We start from the raw sequence: 17,223 nt of genomic DNA on the forward strand, positions 1-17,223 counted from the left end.
ATTATCAAGTTACCGTTAAAGACACAGTGTTGTCAGGTTTATAAAAGAGAAGATAAACATAATGTAAAAATGCTTAAAAAGGTTTTACAATACTTCCCAATGCACAGATGATTAATGGTCGTGTACAAGATACAGTAAATTACTTTCAACAACTATTTACCTGCTAAATTGTTATTCTGTGCACAGACAGAAGAGTTAACTGGAGTAAAGAGATGTTTAGAGAGAAATGAACTTGACCTCACCAGACCAGGAAGTTCGCAGCATTTGTCTCTGTTTGCCCACGAAGTGCTGCAGACGATGTCAAAGATCTGGAGCTGGAACTGCAGAGGAGGAAAACACACACAACAACCTTTAATAACACAAACCAGCAAGATATGCAGGTGAAATAACTGACTGAACTGAACTGAAGTACACAGCGTCCCACAAGGCTGGAAATGATCCAGTCATTAAATGAAGTAGTGCAAGAAGGAGGAAGAGTTTTCTTGTGTTTCAATAAACAGAAAAATCTCTTTTTGTGGTTTTAGTCGACGTATTTTACTCACGCAGTGATCAATAACTGTTCACCATCTCCAAGCAAATAAACTCACACAGGGATGAGACAGTTTTATATAAAGACCTGACTCAACATTACAGGGTAACTCTATTATAGGGTAAAGCAAATGATCTAAATCGATACAGCGAGAACCAGAGATATAACCTGTTTTTATTCCTTTTTCCTTTTCTAAACAAGCTGCTTACATTACCCACAATGCAACGTAACCACTGAGTGACATCACTGGAGCCAGTTTATCAGATTACATAGCTTCCACTGAAGCCACAAAAAAAACTTTGAACTACTTTTTGTCACATCTGCAGTAGTACTCGCCAAAAGACCCGTAACCACACTTTAATGTGTGACATTTGTGGAGTTCCCTTCAGTTTTTTTGTGAAACAAGAAGCACTCAGAGTGCTCATGTCACAATGCTGACACCAGTAACTTTGATTAAATAAAGTAAGCAGTGTAAATTCAATCAAACACCTACAACGTTCTCGACCACAGAGGAGGAAAGTACACAAAACCTGAGTAAATCAACTGTGATAAGAATCAACGGAATGGAAATAAAAATGCTGTTATTTTTATTTCAAATGACACGAATAAAATCACTGACGATCTCTGCAGCTGCTACAAATCACTAGCTGCCCTGAGGTATTTCAGTGCTGTGCAAATGAATCATAATCCTGCCTCTAATGCCGAAAGAGAAAGATTACCTCAGGTTTACAGCTTTTCTCTGAACCTCTTTGCAAGTGTCTGTGTTTTCGGTTTGTCTAATTAGGCGTGGTGAATTCTGAGGTACAAAATTAGAGTAATAGTCAGGGCCGCCCTGTGATTCATGGGGTTTAAAACACAGCGGGAGATTATAAGCCTCATCTTGCATTATAAAAATATTCAAAGAACCAAAGAGCACCTTCAGCTACTCCTGAAGGCCATGTATGAAAACTGTCTGTCCTTCAGGAGAAGCTGAAATTGCCCTTTATTTCTGCTTAATTTCTGGCTCAAGATGAGAAAACATAGAGCTTCATTTAAGAAGGAAGAAAATTATTGTGCTCAAAACTATGTAATTGGTCAGGTACGCTATAACCAGCAGCCTACTGGTGCATCACACCAGTCTATTTAAGTAAACCTAAATAAATATATGCTGCTTGGAACAAAAATATTTGTCTGATATGGTTTTTCCGCAAAAAAGTATAACTACCACATTAGAATGACTCTCATTAAAAAATGATTTACAATTTCCCAGAGCCCTGCTGGTCAAACCATCCGACTAAAACCTAAAGACTCTTCATTTACCATCATTAATGACAAGAAGAACAGCAGCAGAAAATGACATTCAAGAAGCTGGAAACAGTAAATGTTTTACATTGAAAAATGACAAAGTCAGCACTCCTGATTTCTTCATTGATGTGCTCTCTTAAAACTGACAGTTGTTTCTGTTCTGTCTTAGATGTTCCTTTAAACACAGCAGCACTCTGCAGATGTTCTTGTACTGCTGCATCTAGTGACGCTACAAAAACCACTAGTCCTCTGAAAACACTCAGATCTTCTGAGCGTACACTTCTAACACTCTACAAACTTGAACTTCTATGCCTTCTGCTTCCTTTTCGCTTTATTTTTCACGGCCTTGGGGCGGTGAAAGTCACAACCAGCGAGCTCATATCTCTTGTATTACAGCGTGTGAAGCGCTCATGTGCGACTTACAACGAGGGGCTTTTCCTTTTTTTTCTTTCAGACTTCAACATTTCTTGTACCACTTTTTCTCCATTACTCTCTCTTTCAACTCCTCGTTCTCCTTGATGAGACGGGGCATTTCTCTTTCCACAGCTCATATCTTGATTTTGCAATCTTTAATCTCCGCGGCGTTCATCTCAACTAGTTTAATAACATCACATAACATAACATAACAACCATGACTGAATTTTCCCTCAGCTCGACACCAAAGTTGTCAATTTTGGTGGTTGGCTTTTCTATAGCATCAACAAGGGTCACATTTGGGACTTCCTTTGGTTCCTGTGGGGTTTTCATGTTTGAAGGAGGTGCCAGGATTTGTGTTGGAGTAACAGCTGAACACCAACAGAGAGTTACAGAGAGTAACACCCTCTGTAACTTTACACAACGTAGAACATTAATCACGATTTATTGCAGATTATACAAGTTACTCACTAACTGTATAATATTTAGGTTGCTTATTTAAAAACAAAGTCTTTTTCAGTGAAGGTCTACATGATTCTTCTTCATGTGGGACAGGTGGGGCGGCACCACCTATTGACCAGCTACCTCTGCTAATTAGACAAATGGAGGAAAATAAAATAGTAAAAGAAAAATAGAAAAAGCAGAATCGACAAGATGTTGATAAGTAAATAATAATATTGCTCATGAACCTTGTACTAGCAGCTGTGTTAGCGACCTCTTAAAGGCACATATCTCACCTTTGATCAGTAATTTGTTTCCTTCTGTAAAAATAACGAACTCAACTGCTCAGTTTTGGCCACTCACACAACTGTGAGCGGTGGAAAAAATGTTTAAAAATGACACTAGTGGGGATTATGTGACACATAAGTGGAATTCTTCAGCTTCAGAGCAGAGTCAATGTCAAGGGTTTTCTCTTCAAAGGGAGATCAAACCAATCAGTCACAAAGTCGGCTTCTCTGCTATTTCTGGAGGAGAACGGCTTGAAATTGATTTGTTTGCATTCATAAAGCCGCTCGAGGAAATGGCTCTGCTTTGATGAAAAAAAATTGAACATAGATGAAACCTCTGCAACAGCACAAAATCAAATACTGTGAATTATAATTCATGCCGTTACTACTTTTCTGTTTTAACTGGGAGGTAAAAAAGAAAAGTTGATCCATGGTGGTGATGTTGAGTGCCTTCTTTACAGCCAGTAACAGTAACAGCCTTTACAGCCAACAACTGAGGCAGCTGGAGACTTGTTGTAAAACAGAAGTAAAAAAAACAAAAAACAGCAAAACAGTGAGTCAAAATCAAATCAATTTCACATCTTGGGGCTTCTGGAGACTTGGATTACGTTGGACGAGCTGTATGGAGGCACTTTTGTTTCGTTTTTTCCCCCTAGTTACTTCAGTTGTTTAGGAAAATGCTGCAACGCTGTTTTGCCTTTTCATTGACTACGAAACTTCACCTGACTTTCCATCAGCATGGGGGTGAGTGGATACTGAGAGAATTTTCGATTTTTGAGTGAACTGCTCCTTTAACATTTAGTAACTTTGAACATTTTGCTGCCTTTACTTTCATCCGTATCTTGTGAATACGCAGTCGTGTGTGCGTGTGTGTGCCATCCTCACCGGTGCAGAGTTGTCTTTGTTCCCCCTGGAGCGAACCATCCTGCCCAGGACTTCCACTCCGTCTATGGTGATGTTTCCGGCTGCGTTGATGTTTTTCTCGGCCACCATCTTGCAGTCGATCACCACTTTGGCGCTCGTCTTGCTGATGGCAATGTGGAGCTGTGCGAGAGAAAACATTGGACATGCTCACTCAATCAGTCACCTCTTTAAATTTGTTTTTAGTGCTTCATGTGATAAACACCTGAAATATTTCATCAATAAATCACCTGAGTTGATGACAGTTCATCAGCTTTACCATGTTTCAAGCAGAATGAGCACCCAAGCGCAACGGCACAAATGTGTTAACTTTTCCTTATTACAGGTCATTTGCCTACAAGTCAAAACAAGTAATATGAAGACAGTTTGGCTGTGGTGCAGCCGTTATTTTGATTTTTTATAGACTAATACTCCATCAGGAGAATCAGTGTTTTACTCGTTCCTATATTTGCAGCCTGTACAAGGTTTTAGCTCTATTTTGCTGTGGTAGAACAGCGCCCTCTTCCTGTGTGGTGCTGAAAAGAGTAAAGCAGAGAGCAGAGGCTGATCATGGCTTACAGTCCAATTTACATTGATCAACATAAACATGATATAAATGTTTCAGATTTAGCCAAAAGTCTCGTTTTTGTCTGCATCCCCTGGTCAGGCTGTCCTACATTAACGGTCCTATTTGTTTATATTTTCAAGTAAAGTAGGTGTTAAAATGTGTTTTAGTATGGTCTACAAATTAAAGGGGCACTATGTAGTTTTGGGCAAGAAATTCAAACGATAAGGTCCCCAGAATGATGTTTGAAGCTAGAAAGGTGGCAGGGTCCGCCACATATAAACAAGGTAAAACCTTTGAGGTCAGTCTTCATAGTGCAGATTTAAGTCTAAAAAAGTCTTAGTAGTCTTCATTTTTTTAGGGAGGCTCTTAAAAAACGTCTAATTATCCAGTAAATAGGCTTGAATTGTGTCTTCACAGATGAATACGTGCTGCAAAGTGATCCAACTACTTTCATCTTGAATAAAAACAAACAAACCAAATGAAATTCAAAATGTCTGTTTGTGAAAGAAATGTGACCTGATTTCACTTCGCATGTCAGACTTGGATGCAGTGCAAGCTCCTGTTTAAAATGAACGCCTTTACAGCTCCGCAACCTGCAGCAGAGGTGGAACTGGGACAGAGATCCTGAGAGCAAATGAAGCTAAAAGTACCTCTCTGAGTGACGCTGCTGTTTGTATTTACACATGCAGGAAGTTCTGTCACCATCGTGGACAGTCAAGTGCTGAACTGTGAGGCGGATGAAACACCACCTGTCTGTGCTGAGTGGCTCCTCGACACCGTTACCCTCCTCTCCTCTCCTGTAACGGAGCTGCTGTCAGTGATTAACCTTCCTCTGTCAGCCTGCCTTTGTTCGGTGGGTATTACGAAGAGTTTAAGCAACCGAGATATTCGCTCGCTTGCCTCCTACAGTAGGCGACGGCTTTATTTACAGAGGAGGAATATCTCGGGTTGTCTGTGTGCTTCTCTACTTTCTTTTTTCTCTATTTTACATATTTAAATCTGCATGTCCTATAGGCTACAATTAAAATTCTCAGCAGTGCACATTAGCTTGTTAAAATACACCACGTTTGTTCTGGCAAAGTGTATATTCAAAATGCAAAACACACGGCTCAAAGGAAAACAGGCTGTAAACCTAAAAAGTCTGCTCTGTAAATTTCATTCCATATTTCCGAGCGCAGTTGTGACATACTGTACATGCATGACTTGAGTTGGGATAGTCAGAAATTACACTTGTTTTTCTTTTGTTCTTGACACTAAAAATGAAATTCTGCTGTTTTTGGAGCTCTTGGAAGACCTTTGTGTTCAGATCAGAGAAAATAAATGCAGCATTTTATTTGTACTTGTGCCAAGAAATTCATGTTTCTGTTTACTTCAGCAACCACAGATGGTTGTACAGTCTGCAAATTACACAGTTTTACAAACAGCAGGATGCAGACTGTTAATAACCTCAACACCCTGTAATAGTGAGCTTCATTTCCATGGCTGTAATCAGCCTGTCAGAGAAGGGAGGCAGTGTGACAGTTTGATTTCTCCTCTGGTTAATGTTGCGTCAGAGTTAGAATCGAACATTATTTTTTATCTGCTAATGGAGATAAAATGAAACTCGTTGGTTTACCTGAAACCAGCTTACACACTTTTTATATACAGGTGATTTGATTTAGAGTTTCTTATATCAAACATCAGCCAAGTCGCAAGCAAGTCGCTCGAAAGTCGACGGGCCCTGATGGCAAAAGTGCTGTCACAGATAAACTCTTGTGTACTATTAATCATCCATCAGCACCAACTGTGATTTACAATTGTTCGTAAAAAATATTCTTAAATTCAACAGACTCACATTTTGGTAATTGTTGATTTTGTTTTGTTTTTTAGTAATTGGTAAATTGTTTTCATTTCTACTTTTAGCACATCAAGGTTCAGATGGAAGTATGTTCATTAATGTGGCTGCAGATGAAAATGTAGAAACTCTGAACGTTATCATAAAAGCCAGCCGCAATCATAAGCTCTATGTTCACTTGTGTGTGTGTACATACAGACTGTACACGTTCACATTCCCTCTGACCTGCATTAACACTGCAGAACTATAATATAAATCCTGTTGAGTGTGTGAAGTCTGAAGCAGCGCTGCTCTATCAGTCTGACAACCTCACTAAAGGAAATTTATACACTGATGTCATATTCCCGAGCAGTCAGCTTTTCAGGAATTAAAGAAATCTGACAGCCAGAGAGATTCAGAGTTTATCTAAAAAATATGAAAGCTGAGGAAGAACTGAACTTTAGTAACCCATAGGGGACCATTCAACCACTAAAGCTGGTGTTTCTACAGGGAGGGATGTCCTCCGGTCCATAATCACATAAACCTATACGAATGTCACACAGACTCTTCAGGTAGGCGCTGCAGGTGCTGGTCCTCGGGGATTATAAAACCCACTATGTATGCAGTCGCACTCACACACACAGCTTGCAGAACAAAAGGTGAAAAGGTAAGCAGCATAAGCTCTGCTGACAGCAAGCAGACACAAGTGACTGCAGATCAGTCAGTGAGTCCCTCAGCGCTGACACACTGACACTAACACAACATGACTGTGAGCAGGTTCAGGCTCAGGGCATGACTCAAATACAGTCAGCCTGTCAGGCCTCATACTACCATCTCACTGCTCAGCAGAGAGGTTTGAGAAAAAGGAAACATGGGTGCAATGAAAGAAGGAGGCAGAGAAAGAAAAGGAGGGACAACTGAGCAAATAAATCAAAGAAATACACTGACCAATCGATCAAAAGCCAGCCTGTCAACAGAAAACACGAGTGAGGCAGTCGTTTAGTCTGTTCACATGTAAGTTTGTCAACCAATTAGTCAATCAGCAAGTAGATTGAACACTGTTTGAAGCTAGAAAGGTGCCAACAAAGTAAAACAGTATGAAACTGTGTTGTCCTTTAAGGTCAGTTTGTTTATTCAGTCATGAAAACAAAGAGAGTTTGTTTATTTAGAAAAAAACAGAACGGTGTTGCGACATAACATTGAAAATTGAACCTATAGAAACATAAAGTTGCAGCATAAAGAAATGGAAAATGTCAACATATTTGCAGTGTACAGAAACGTACATTGCAACATTCATTTTGGTGATTGGGTGGAGGGAGTCAGCCAGACATATCACACATCAGCTAAAGATTTAAATATTTATTTAATATATATTTATTTAGATTTTTGTCATGAAAAAGTTTGTGTTTGTTGTTCACTGACAGAGCAGACTTCAGAAAAATCAATCTCAAGTCCGTCAATCACTCCGACAGATGATCAGGCAGTCAGTATGTCAGTAGTCAGTCAGACGAACCAGGACAGGAATGAATCTCACCTTATGGAAGCTGCCGTAGAAAAGTTTTTTGATCTCCGGCCCTTCGAAGGTGACCGTCTGGAACTCTCCTTTGTAGTCGTTGTTGAAGAAAGTCAGAGTTTTTCCTCCATCTGCAGGAAGACAACAAAATAACACTCACACAGATCAGTCCTGACATTAACACTTTTATCCAACGCACCTAATGGGGTACAAAAATCTTTCTATTTATATGTCCTTCTGTGTGATCAAGCCTGTGATGGAAGTCAGTAACGGACAGATTTTACCTGAGTTTGTCTTCCCTAACAACAGTAAGCATCCTGCTGTTGTGCACATGATTCAGATGGGTTCGTATTTATAGATATAAAGCAAAAAACAACAGAGACACATGAATGTGTTCACATTGATTTGTTTGTGCTCTCAGACTCACTGTCCAGGATGACTCCCACCAGCGGCTCGTTGTCCTTGTTGAGGATCTCCCAGAGGGCGAAGGGCTCCTCTGGAGTGTCGGGCAGCAGTCGGAAAAGCAGGGTGATGGTGTAGTCAGAGGGCAGCCCTTCAGGGTGGAGGTACCTGTGAGCCACAACACAAACATCAGACCCGGGGAGATATTGTGAAGCCTTCTGATCTCTATTTATGGGTTGTGGATACAGTCAATAGTCAGCTGGAGATATCAGAGCTGCTCTTTCATCTTATTCTGAACAACACACGATGATGTCTGTAACATTCAGGCAGCCGTTAGCAATAACATATGAAACATGTTAAATATGTGTGCGTACCTGGTTGGCTGTGCCAGGAAAGCGTCACTGTGCAGGTGGAAACAGGGGAAGGTGTTGAAGGTGCCGGGTACCATGGAAACACCAGAGACGCTGTTGTACCGATTCTCCACCAGCCCGAACAGCTCCATCATACGGAAACCTGACAACAGATGGAAAGAGTTCAACTTCATGAAAGTACGGCTGAGACGAACTGATGATTTAATTCATTAAAATCGTCGTGGACAGTCGAGGTTTCACAGAATATTACTAACAGACCCACTGGTCGACACTGTGTTTGCTGTCGACTAATCGGTCATCTGAGATTTTAGCTCAGAACTGTAATAACTGACATCATAATATATGCATCAACAAAGGCTATCACAGCTTTTGAGATCGCTTTCTGGTTGGTTTGTTCGCAGGATTACACAAAAAATACTGGAAGGATTTCCTATTAGCTGATGAAATTTTATTTTTATTTTTGAATCAGGAGAATTTGATGCAGATACAAATAACAATTTAAATATGTTAAATTTGATACTGGAGCATGTTTGATTGAATTAAAGCCTCCCTCCAGTGTGTTTTGGTATTCTCATATTTCATATTTTGGAGTCCTTTCCTGGCAATGTTGATGAGCTACACACACACTGCCTGACAAATTACCAATTTTGTGCACAAAGACACGAAATTTAAGCTGTAGCCAGTGTTAGCGTCCGAAGCAGAGGGGAAAGTTTAGTAGAGAAGTTGTCTCGTGGAAGTTAATGTACAGTACAGGTTACAGTTTATTGACCATGAATAAACTCTGCAGCTCCTCAAAACACAAGAAGAACTTCTGTCTGAGTGACAGCTATCACTATTGCTGCTAATAATCATGCTGCTGGTCCATGCTAATATCAATGCTAACCACCCCCCATCCCCCAGTCTTAGTGGAGGCACTCACATTTTACTGAGTGAACACATGGAAAAGGCCACAAGGTTCACAGTAGATTTATACACAGTGTGAGTTAACTCTATGCTGCTCCCTTTGTTTCTGTTTATCCATAATTTAAGGATCGACACACTAAAGACACACTACAGCACACAGCATGTTTAATCTTTTACCTGGTGTTGTGCTGCCGCTCATCGGCACAGATGGACAAGCTGGGAAAGAAAAAAAGGGCGTGTTTATGCACCAGAATCACGTTAACACAGTCAAATGTCACTTTACACGATGTTGGACTGTCCCTCGTAACAATAACACAAGCTGATGTCTTGTTTGACAAGCGTTGGTTACTCACTGGCAGTGGCTGCCTCACACACAAAGGTCACCAGCTTCTCTTCGATCTTCTTAAAGGCGTCCAGGTCGTCCACGAAGAACACGTGTCTGTCGCTGGGTTTACTGGCGATGCTCACCAGCTCACCGTAGTCGGCATCAGCGAAGCCGAGCGCAAACACGATGTAACCTTTACAGGAAGACAGAGAGAGAAGAAACGTTTGTCTTCAACATGGAAACAACCAGAGGGAGAACGTGTTATTCCTGAATTTCAAATAACATAACATGACACGTAATAAACAAAGACATCTTTACTGTACTATATGTGTCTGCAGTGTTCGAGCTTCGTGCCAGTATGTACATGTCAATATTAAATTAATGTTTGTGACTATGATTGAGTCTTTTTAATTAAATTCAGTTTATTTCTGTTCAAGCTTCATATTTAATAATTTAAAACAAATGAACTGCAGAGCTATGGAACTAAACCAAACAGGCCAAACAAACCATCAAACCATCAACAACACGCCTCTGACCTGCCATCTGCATCTCCTTAGAGACCTTGTTGACGTCGTCCTGAGACCGGCCGTCGGTCAGGACCACGAGGACGTTCGGGATTCCCCTCCTGAGTCCTGCTGCTGCTGTGAAGATGTTCTCCTTCACATGCTGGATGGCTCGACCTGATTGGGCAGACGGAATTGTCAATCAAACCCATCATCCAATCAGTTTGCAAGACTGGAGTTACGGCAGCAAAGTTCAGATGAATAAGATAGTTCAACACTTTTAGCTGAATGCTGTGATCATTCGTATCATTCTGGAAGTATTATAACAAAGGATTGATCCCACCTCCATTAGAGACGGATAGGTATGTAACAGAACTACATTCTGACATGGAGAAGAGAAGTGAAAGAGAAGATGAATCCTCCCCACATGCTGATGTTGTTCTGAGGCTACATGATTTCACTTTGGTGATACTTTAATTGCTTTTTATTATTATTAATAATTTATTATGAGGCTGCAACTAACAATTATTTTCATTATTGATTAATCTACAGATTATTTTTTTACAATTAATTGATTAATTGTTTGGTCTTTAAAATGCCAAAAAAACTGACCAAATGCTGATCAGTCTCCCAGAGCCCAAAGTGACGTCTTCAAATTGTTCAAAATGTATGAAATGTTTAATTGATTGTCAAAATCGTTGGTGACATTTTGTTTTGATTGACTGATTGATTAACCGATTACACGGCAACTGAATTCCATGTGTCAGTAAACTTTAAGGTTTCTTGCTGCATTAGATGATCTACTTGTCCTTCACTGTACCGTTTGCTCTGTGGCACAGAAGTGAGGAATGATGCAGTTTACAGTACAGAAGCACATTGATGTCTGTTGTAAAGAAACAAACAATTAATAAAGAATAATTCTCGGTAAAAACAAGAAGTTTAACGTCAAAGATGTCACCCTTGGCACTGGGAACTTCTGTTGGGTGTTTTTATTATATATTATATTATATATTTTATTTTATATTCTTATTTATTAGAAGGTGCACTATGTATATGGGGAAGACATTTTAAGGAGAAGAGAAAGATCTTCACTGCCTACACAAACTAAATAAACAAACTATTTGTTTTCATGACTGAATAAACTGAATAAACAAACCGAATTTAAAGGACAACACAATTTATACTGTTTTACTTTGTTTATATGCGGCGGACTCTGCCACCTTTCTAGCTTCAAACAGCTTGTTTATTCACGTATGGAAAAAAAATTATTTATGAGTTTGTTTCATTACTTTATTTATATTTTAAATATTTAAATTGTGAGTTTGAATTTCTTCTCCAAAACTTCACCGTGCTCCTTGAATATTATATATTATACACTTAACTGCAGAAGCGGATACATTTGTTGCTCATTTTTAAAAGTCAGTTTCTCCATTTTAAAATGGCAGACTGTGCACTGATCCCAGGGTTTTCTTCAGGATGTAATGTTTGATGCAGGCTGGCCCACTGAGCTGCCACATGTTACATTTCAATAAATAGATCCAATAATGAAATACTCCTCGGGCCTGTGGGAGCACCGGGAAGCGGATCGTTAATTGCAGTGTGCAGACCGAGGTGACTGAGTGCTCTTAAACTCCCCAAACTGCTGCCTCCTTGATAGAAAAGGAGGATTAGTGTTTTACAGTGTGACAGTCGCAGTGGGTGAATTCCTCCCCAGCAGTGATGCTGTTACAAATCAGTTCTCTGCAGCTTCGTCCCTGCAGGAGAAACTGGCTGCGCAGCTTTGTAAACAGTGATTAATGACTGCACGTCTCCCTGCTCACCCACATCCTATCATTACACACACTCCAAAAATACAGGCTTGTGAGCACTTAAACACGTAGAAGATTGTAGGTATTAACTCAAACATGCACAGATTCTTAGGTAAGCATGTTTTACATTAATGTACGAATGAAGACGCATGTTCACAAGGAAAAGAAAGTCCAGGTGTTTGACTTGCGCACACACATATTGACACAGGAAAACAGACACACACATTTAATCTGTTTGTGTTTGCCTGCTGCTCAATAAGTATCGACTATGTTATTAGGAAGTTCTGACTGATTTGTCTCACACAGGTGTCTTCCTTGGATTTAGACGTTATTTCCTCTGGGCAGCTGGATTTAATCAGCTGCAGTCACAGAACTTGAACACAGTCGTTTCTGTGTTGCAGTGGTTTTCTAGAACACATCCAAGTGTCTCAAACTCATTAGTGACGTTTCAAAGTTCTCCTCATATTGTCGGCCGTGGACTCGCCTGTCTTGGTGTTTCCTCCCTTGTAGGAGATCTTGTTGATGGCGTCCAGCAGTCGCTCCTTGTCGTTGTACGAGTTCAGTTTGAACTCAGTCCGGGCGTCGTCACTGAACTGGACGATGGCCACCTGTCAGACAACACGGGGACACAAATGTGCAGATTTTTGCACCGTGTTTAGTTTAAAGGTCCAGTGTGTAGAATTAAGGGGGATCTGTTGGCAGAAATGGAAATTAATATTCATAATCATGTTGTCATTAGTGTACAATCACCTGAAACTGAGAATCGTTGTGTTTTTGTAACCTTTGAATCAGACTTTTATATCTGCAGAGGGAACAAGTCCTCTTCCTGTTCACCGTGTACACTGACCATAGAGAGGGGCCTTCATGTTTTAATGTTCTCGGTGGTCTCCGTAGGGGAGGTTGACCTTAAAATTGTCACTTAATCCCAAAAAAAAAAACAGAAAGAAAAATGTATTTGCCCCTGGTGTTATCTACACAAGCAGATTTATTTTAGATTGAGACCATTTACACGCCGCGTGTGGATTAAAACTATGGGTACAATTATCCATCATGTCCGTAAATGTTAAATATGTAAGGTTCTATATCAAGGTCTTTATAATATGCATTACTTAATAGGTAATCAGGCCTGTATAAGTCATTATAAGATGTTTATTAACATTTTTAGGTGCTAAGACCATCTACATGAGCACTTATAATAAACTTGTTAAGATTTTACAGACAACTTAAGAACATAAATGTGAGTTTATAATTATTATTGCTCATAATAGGATTACAGACACAATCATTGATTCACATTAATTAATTAAGCAACAGCTATGGCATTGTTAACATTGATTATGATGAATACATTTTATTGTGCATTCATTAACAGTTAACTGTGCTTTTTTGCAGCTACCTGATCTAAGATGTATTTTTGGGCTTGTGCCTTTATTGGATTATCAATATTTATAAAACCTTATTAACACATAATTAGCATCATATAAAGGCCTTACTACCTACAGTTTTAACTAAAGCTTATCAGGAGGACTTTAATATAAAGCACTAAATTATTCAGTATACATAGTTTTTTTATCTTTTTTATTTTATTGGCTTGCTTTTTTTTGCTACACCCATCATTTAATCACCTTTTCTCCCTCAGTTACTGATTCTTGAACTGTTTGTAACTGTAACAGTTGAATTTCCCTGTCAAAGGATCAGTACATTCTTATCTTATCTAATTTTTTCCTGCTACTATGGACACGTGTCAACTGTAATTTTTCAATGCATCAAGAAACAGAAACAATGGCAGTCGGGGCAGTGGATGGCCAGTGATGATCTCTTTCATCTCCTTGCTCCGTCTGTCCTGACACAGCAGTAAAACATGACAAGTCACCAAAAAACAGAACAGCCGCAAACATGGCAGACAAGTGCCTCAGGAAAACCCAATTTAACTGGCGTTTAAGTGCTTTTGCCGTGCTGCAGATAGACTTCCATGTCTCTGTCTCTGGTTGTTCAGTGTCTGTTTTGTGGTATTTCTGCTCTGTCCCTCCCTGTCAATAACCTGTCAATCACAAAGCGTGGTGGGAGAGCTAGCAGACACAAAGTGTCAAGAATCCAGAAGAGTCCCGAGAAAAAAGCAAAACCAACAACGGCAACATTCATGACGATATCCTGCCCACTCTTCTGTGGTACCTGTGTGCCGTCGGGGCCAATCCGGTCCAGAGCTCCAGTGGTGCTGTACAGGAAGCGGATGATCTTCAGGAAGTTGTCATCGCCGATACTCCAGGAGCCGTCAATCAGGAAGACCAGGTCAGCTTTGGCCGCCTTACAGACTGGATGGAGAGAGAGGAAAAACTGTGGTGAGGAAAAATACAATCTGAGGAGAGAGATGACCGAAGAGAACTTACAACAGATCTGTACTTTCTGTCTCCATCTCTCCTGAAGAAGTTCATGTTTCTGTTTGTTTTGTTTGCGACAAGGACGAGAAGATAAAAGGAGGAAAAAAGAGACGGAGGACGGATAGAAAAATAATGTAGAGGGCGAGATGGAGAACAGGATGGAGACAATGGCACGCTTTAAATCCACACATCTCTTTTCTTCATATTCTCATGTCCCTCAGATTGTTGTTATTACATAACCTGATACGGTGTTGATATGAGTCATATTTCTTGCCAGACATTTTACTGATATATTCCACTGGTAGTTCTGTGAGGCTTAAACTGATTGTTGTATATGCTGGTGTGACCGCCACGTGATAGATTCTCATATATGTTTTCAAGCGGATAAAAACTGAGGCTAGAAAATCAGATGGCTGTTTGATCTTTTTCCATTTTGATTCAATTGAACGCTTTAGATATAAATATTAACTTCTGCTTCAGTACGTTGCTTTTGGACAATCATTCCAGCTGTTTGTTGATGATTTTAAGTGACATTTATCATAAATAAAAACAGACATTTATTGTCTTCGTTTCACTAGTTTTATAACTTTGCCTTCACCTCTGTGTTTTCTCTGTTCAAATAAACAAACTTGATTTTGATGGATGACGACTCAGGAATAATAAAAGAGAATCAGCTTCTAAGTGATTGATTAGATCTGAAGAAGTCCCCGTTGGTGAACGATTGAAAAGGTGGTAAACTCATTAAAGTCGCCTCCGTCACTCTTCACCAATTATTCCAATCACTTCCTTTTCTCCTCTAATAAAATTAGATTTAAGAGTCAGCTGGCGCCTCATTGATCTGCAGACAGCTTTAATTCTGTCATCTGCTCTGTTTACTGAATAAACCAACAAAGTCCAAAAACAAACTCACTTTCTTTCATAATAAAATCCCTCTCTGCGGCTTGCATTAACCAAGAGTCCCGACTACACACTGTGCACTAATAACAACGTTTTGAGGCTGAATTATGTTCAAAGCAGAAAACAAATCAAGTATACTTAAATGCATCTCCATGCCAACTAGATTTACTCAACTGATTTGTGCTTACAGCTTAAAAAAGGAAGGAATAAGTCACCTCCAGCAACGGAAAATGAAAAAAAATGTTGAATAAGAAAAGTATATTTTAATTATTCTTTGTGACAAAATGTAAAACTTTGTTCTTGTATTCTTCCTCCTTTTAATGAACCCCGTTTGATGTGCGTATTGAAGATGAAAATACAGATTCCAGTCTGTGTGAAAAAGCTTCACTGTTAAAAGAAAACTCTAATTTTTTCTATTTATTTTACAGATTTTTACTGTATTTTTGAAAAACAGAAGATCACAAAAACAGCACCACTGTGCTGCAAGTTTAAGCTTGGTTGTATGTATTATAATAGTGTTTGATCATCTTTAAACATAATTTCATTGTTTTATAAGTGTAAATATTCTTAATTTAAAAATCAAAAGGCCAAAAAAAAAAAGATCTCATGTAAAATTAAAGCTAAATACTGTATTTTAATTATAGAAATTTTTAGGAGATTTTCTTTCACAGTATTTTTGGCGCCCCCTGCTGACAGGATATTATGTTGGGTTCTTTTACATTTTTTTTTCTTTTTACTGTGTTTGCTTGAGATTGTTATGCTGATGTGTTCATTAATAATTGAGGAAGGTAGTTGAAGCATGAGCGTGGACCCGACTCTTGTCACCTTTTGGGGTTTTAGTTTTGAAATTTCCTGTTAATGTTGAAAGTGTATCCTCATGTGTCACGTTTTATTTTTTCACTTCCTGTCTTTGTCTGTTTTCCTGCCCTTTTTCTGTGTACACTGTGTTCTATCAGATAATCAGTCCAGTGTATTTAAGCCTGTGTTTTCCCCTCACTCTCTGTTGGTTCGTCTGTGTCTCCTGTGTGTCTCGGTCCTGTCTTCCTGTTGTGTTTTACCTGGTGCCTGTGTCGTGTGTTATTCTGGTCTGACTTTATTTTTGGTAAGTACTTAGTTTAGTTTTGCACAGGACTCATCCACAGGCAAAAAATAGCCCTTTTGCCTTCCTTTTGTTTTGGATTATTGGATTTTGGACAATATAATGAGAGTTCTGTATTTGGGTTATCTTTTGATAACTTTGACATTACTCATACTCGCTTTTACCCTTGATGTGCAGCTACTTCTGTTGTTTGGGAGAGTTCTGCAACGCTGTTTTGTTGTGAAGCTCCAGAAATGTTTTGCTTTCCTGACTTTCCATCTGCATGGAGGCTGACAAGATAATGAGTGAACTTTAATTTTGGGGGGAACTGGTCCTTTCACATGCAGTGGGAATGAATTCATCTGACTGAAGCCAGTGTGGAGCTGCACACTCTCTCAAGTCTCTTTAACTGGGCCTGTTTGTTGAGCACCATCACCTTCATGAAAGTATCTTATGAACATGAAGTCTACTTGAAAAATGGGGCTTCTCTTGCTGAGTGATTAGAAATATTCCCTCTAAAGACAGAGGGGGAACATCAATAGCATGTTGCTGTACTCATAGGTACTTCATCTTCTTTTCTTCTCCCTTTAAGTAACGCTGATTCTGTCGTGGCAGATAATTCGAAGAACGTGAATAACATGTTTGTGTAACAGATCCAAGACTCACCAGGTTTAATCTTAAAACATTTATTTACCCTTCTGTTGAAGATTTATCTCTGTAATTATATGTTCACTCAGAACTGAAAATTATCGGTCCCTTCTCCACCATTTTCAGACATCTTTGCGCCTACTTTCATGTGTTAGAATTAA

General features: G+C 39.4%; 1 protein-coding gene across 1 annotated transcript in view; it reads right to left on the reverse strand.

Annotated features, from left to right (window-relative positions):
* LOC140994098 (collagen alpha-1(XIV) chain-like) overlaps positions 1-17,223 on the reverse strand; it is a 179,583-nt gene that overhangs the window by 56,912 nt on the left and 105,448 nt on the right. Inside the window, exons 25-34 of the mRNA XM_073463674.1 lie at positions 14,234-14,373; positions 12,546-12,669; positions 10,287-10,430; positions 9,779-9,943; positions 9,603-9,641; positions 8,526-8,664; positions 8,177-8,319; positions 7,771-7,880; positions 3,841-3,999; positions 243-320 (exon numbers count right to left, since the gene is read on the reverse strand). Of these exons, the coding sequence (XP_073319775.1) occupies positions 243-320; positions 3,841-3,999; positions 7,771-7,880; positions 8,177-8,319; positions 8,526-8,664; positions 9,603-9,641; positions 9,779-9,943; positions 10,287-10,430; positions 12,546-12,669; positions 14,234-14,373 (1,241 nt within the window). The remainder of the gene's footprint in view (positions 1-242; positions 321-3,840; positions 4,000-7,770; positions 7,881-8,176; positions 8,320-8,525; positions 8,665-9,602; positions 9,642-9,778; positions 9,944-10,286; positions 10,431-12,545; positions 12,670-14,233; positions 14,374-17,223) is intronic.

This window comes from Pagrus major, chromosome 3 (genome assembly GCF_040436345.1).
Source record: "Pagrus major chromosome 3, Pma_NU_1.0".
In the NCBI taxonomy this organism is placed as follows: Eukaryota; Metazoa; Chordata; class Actinopteri; order Spariformes; family Sparidae; genus Pagrus; species Pagrus major.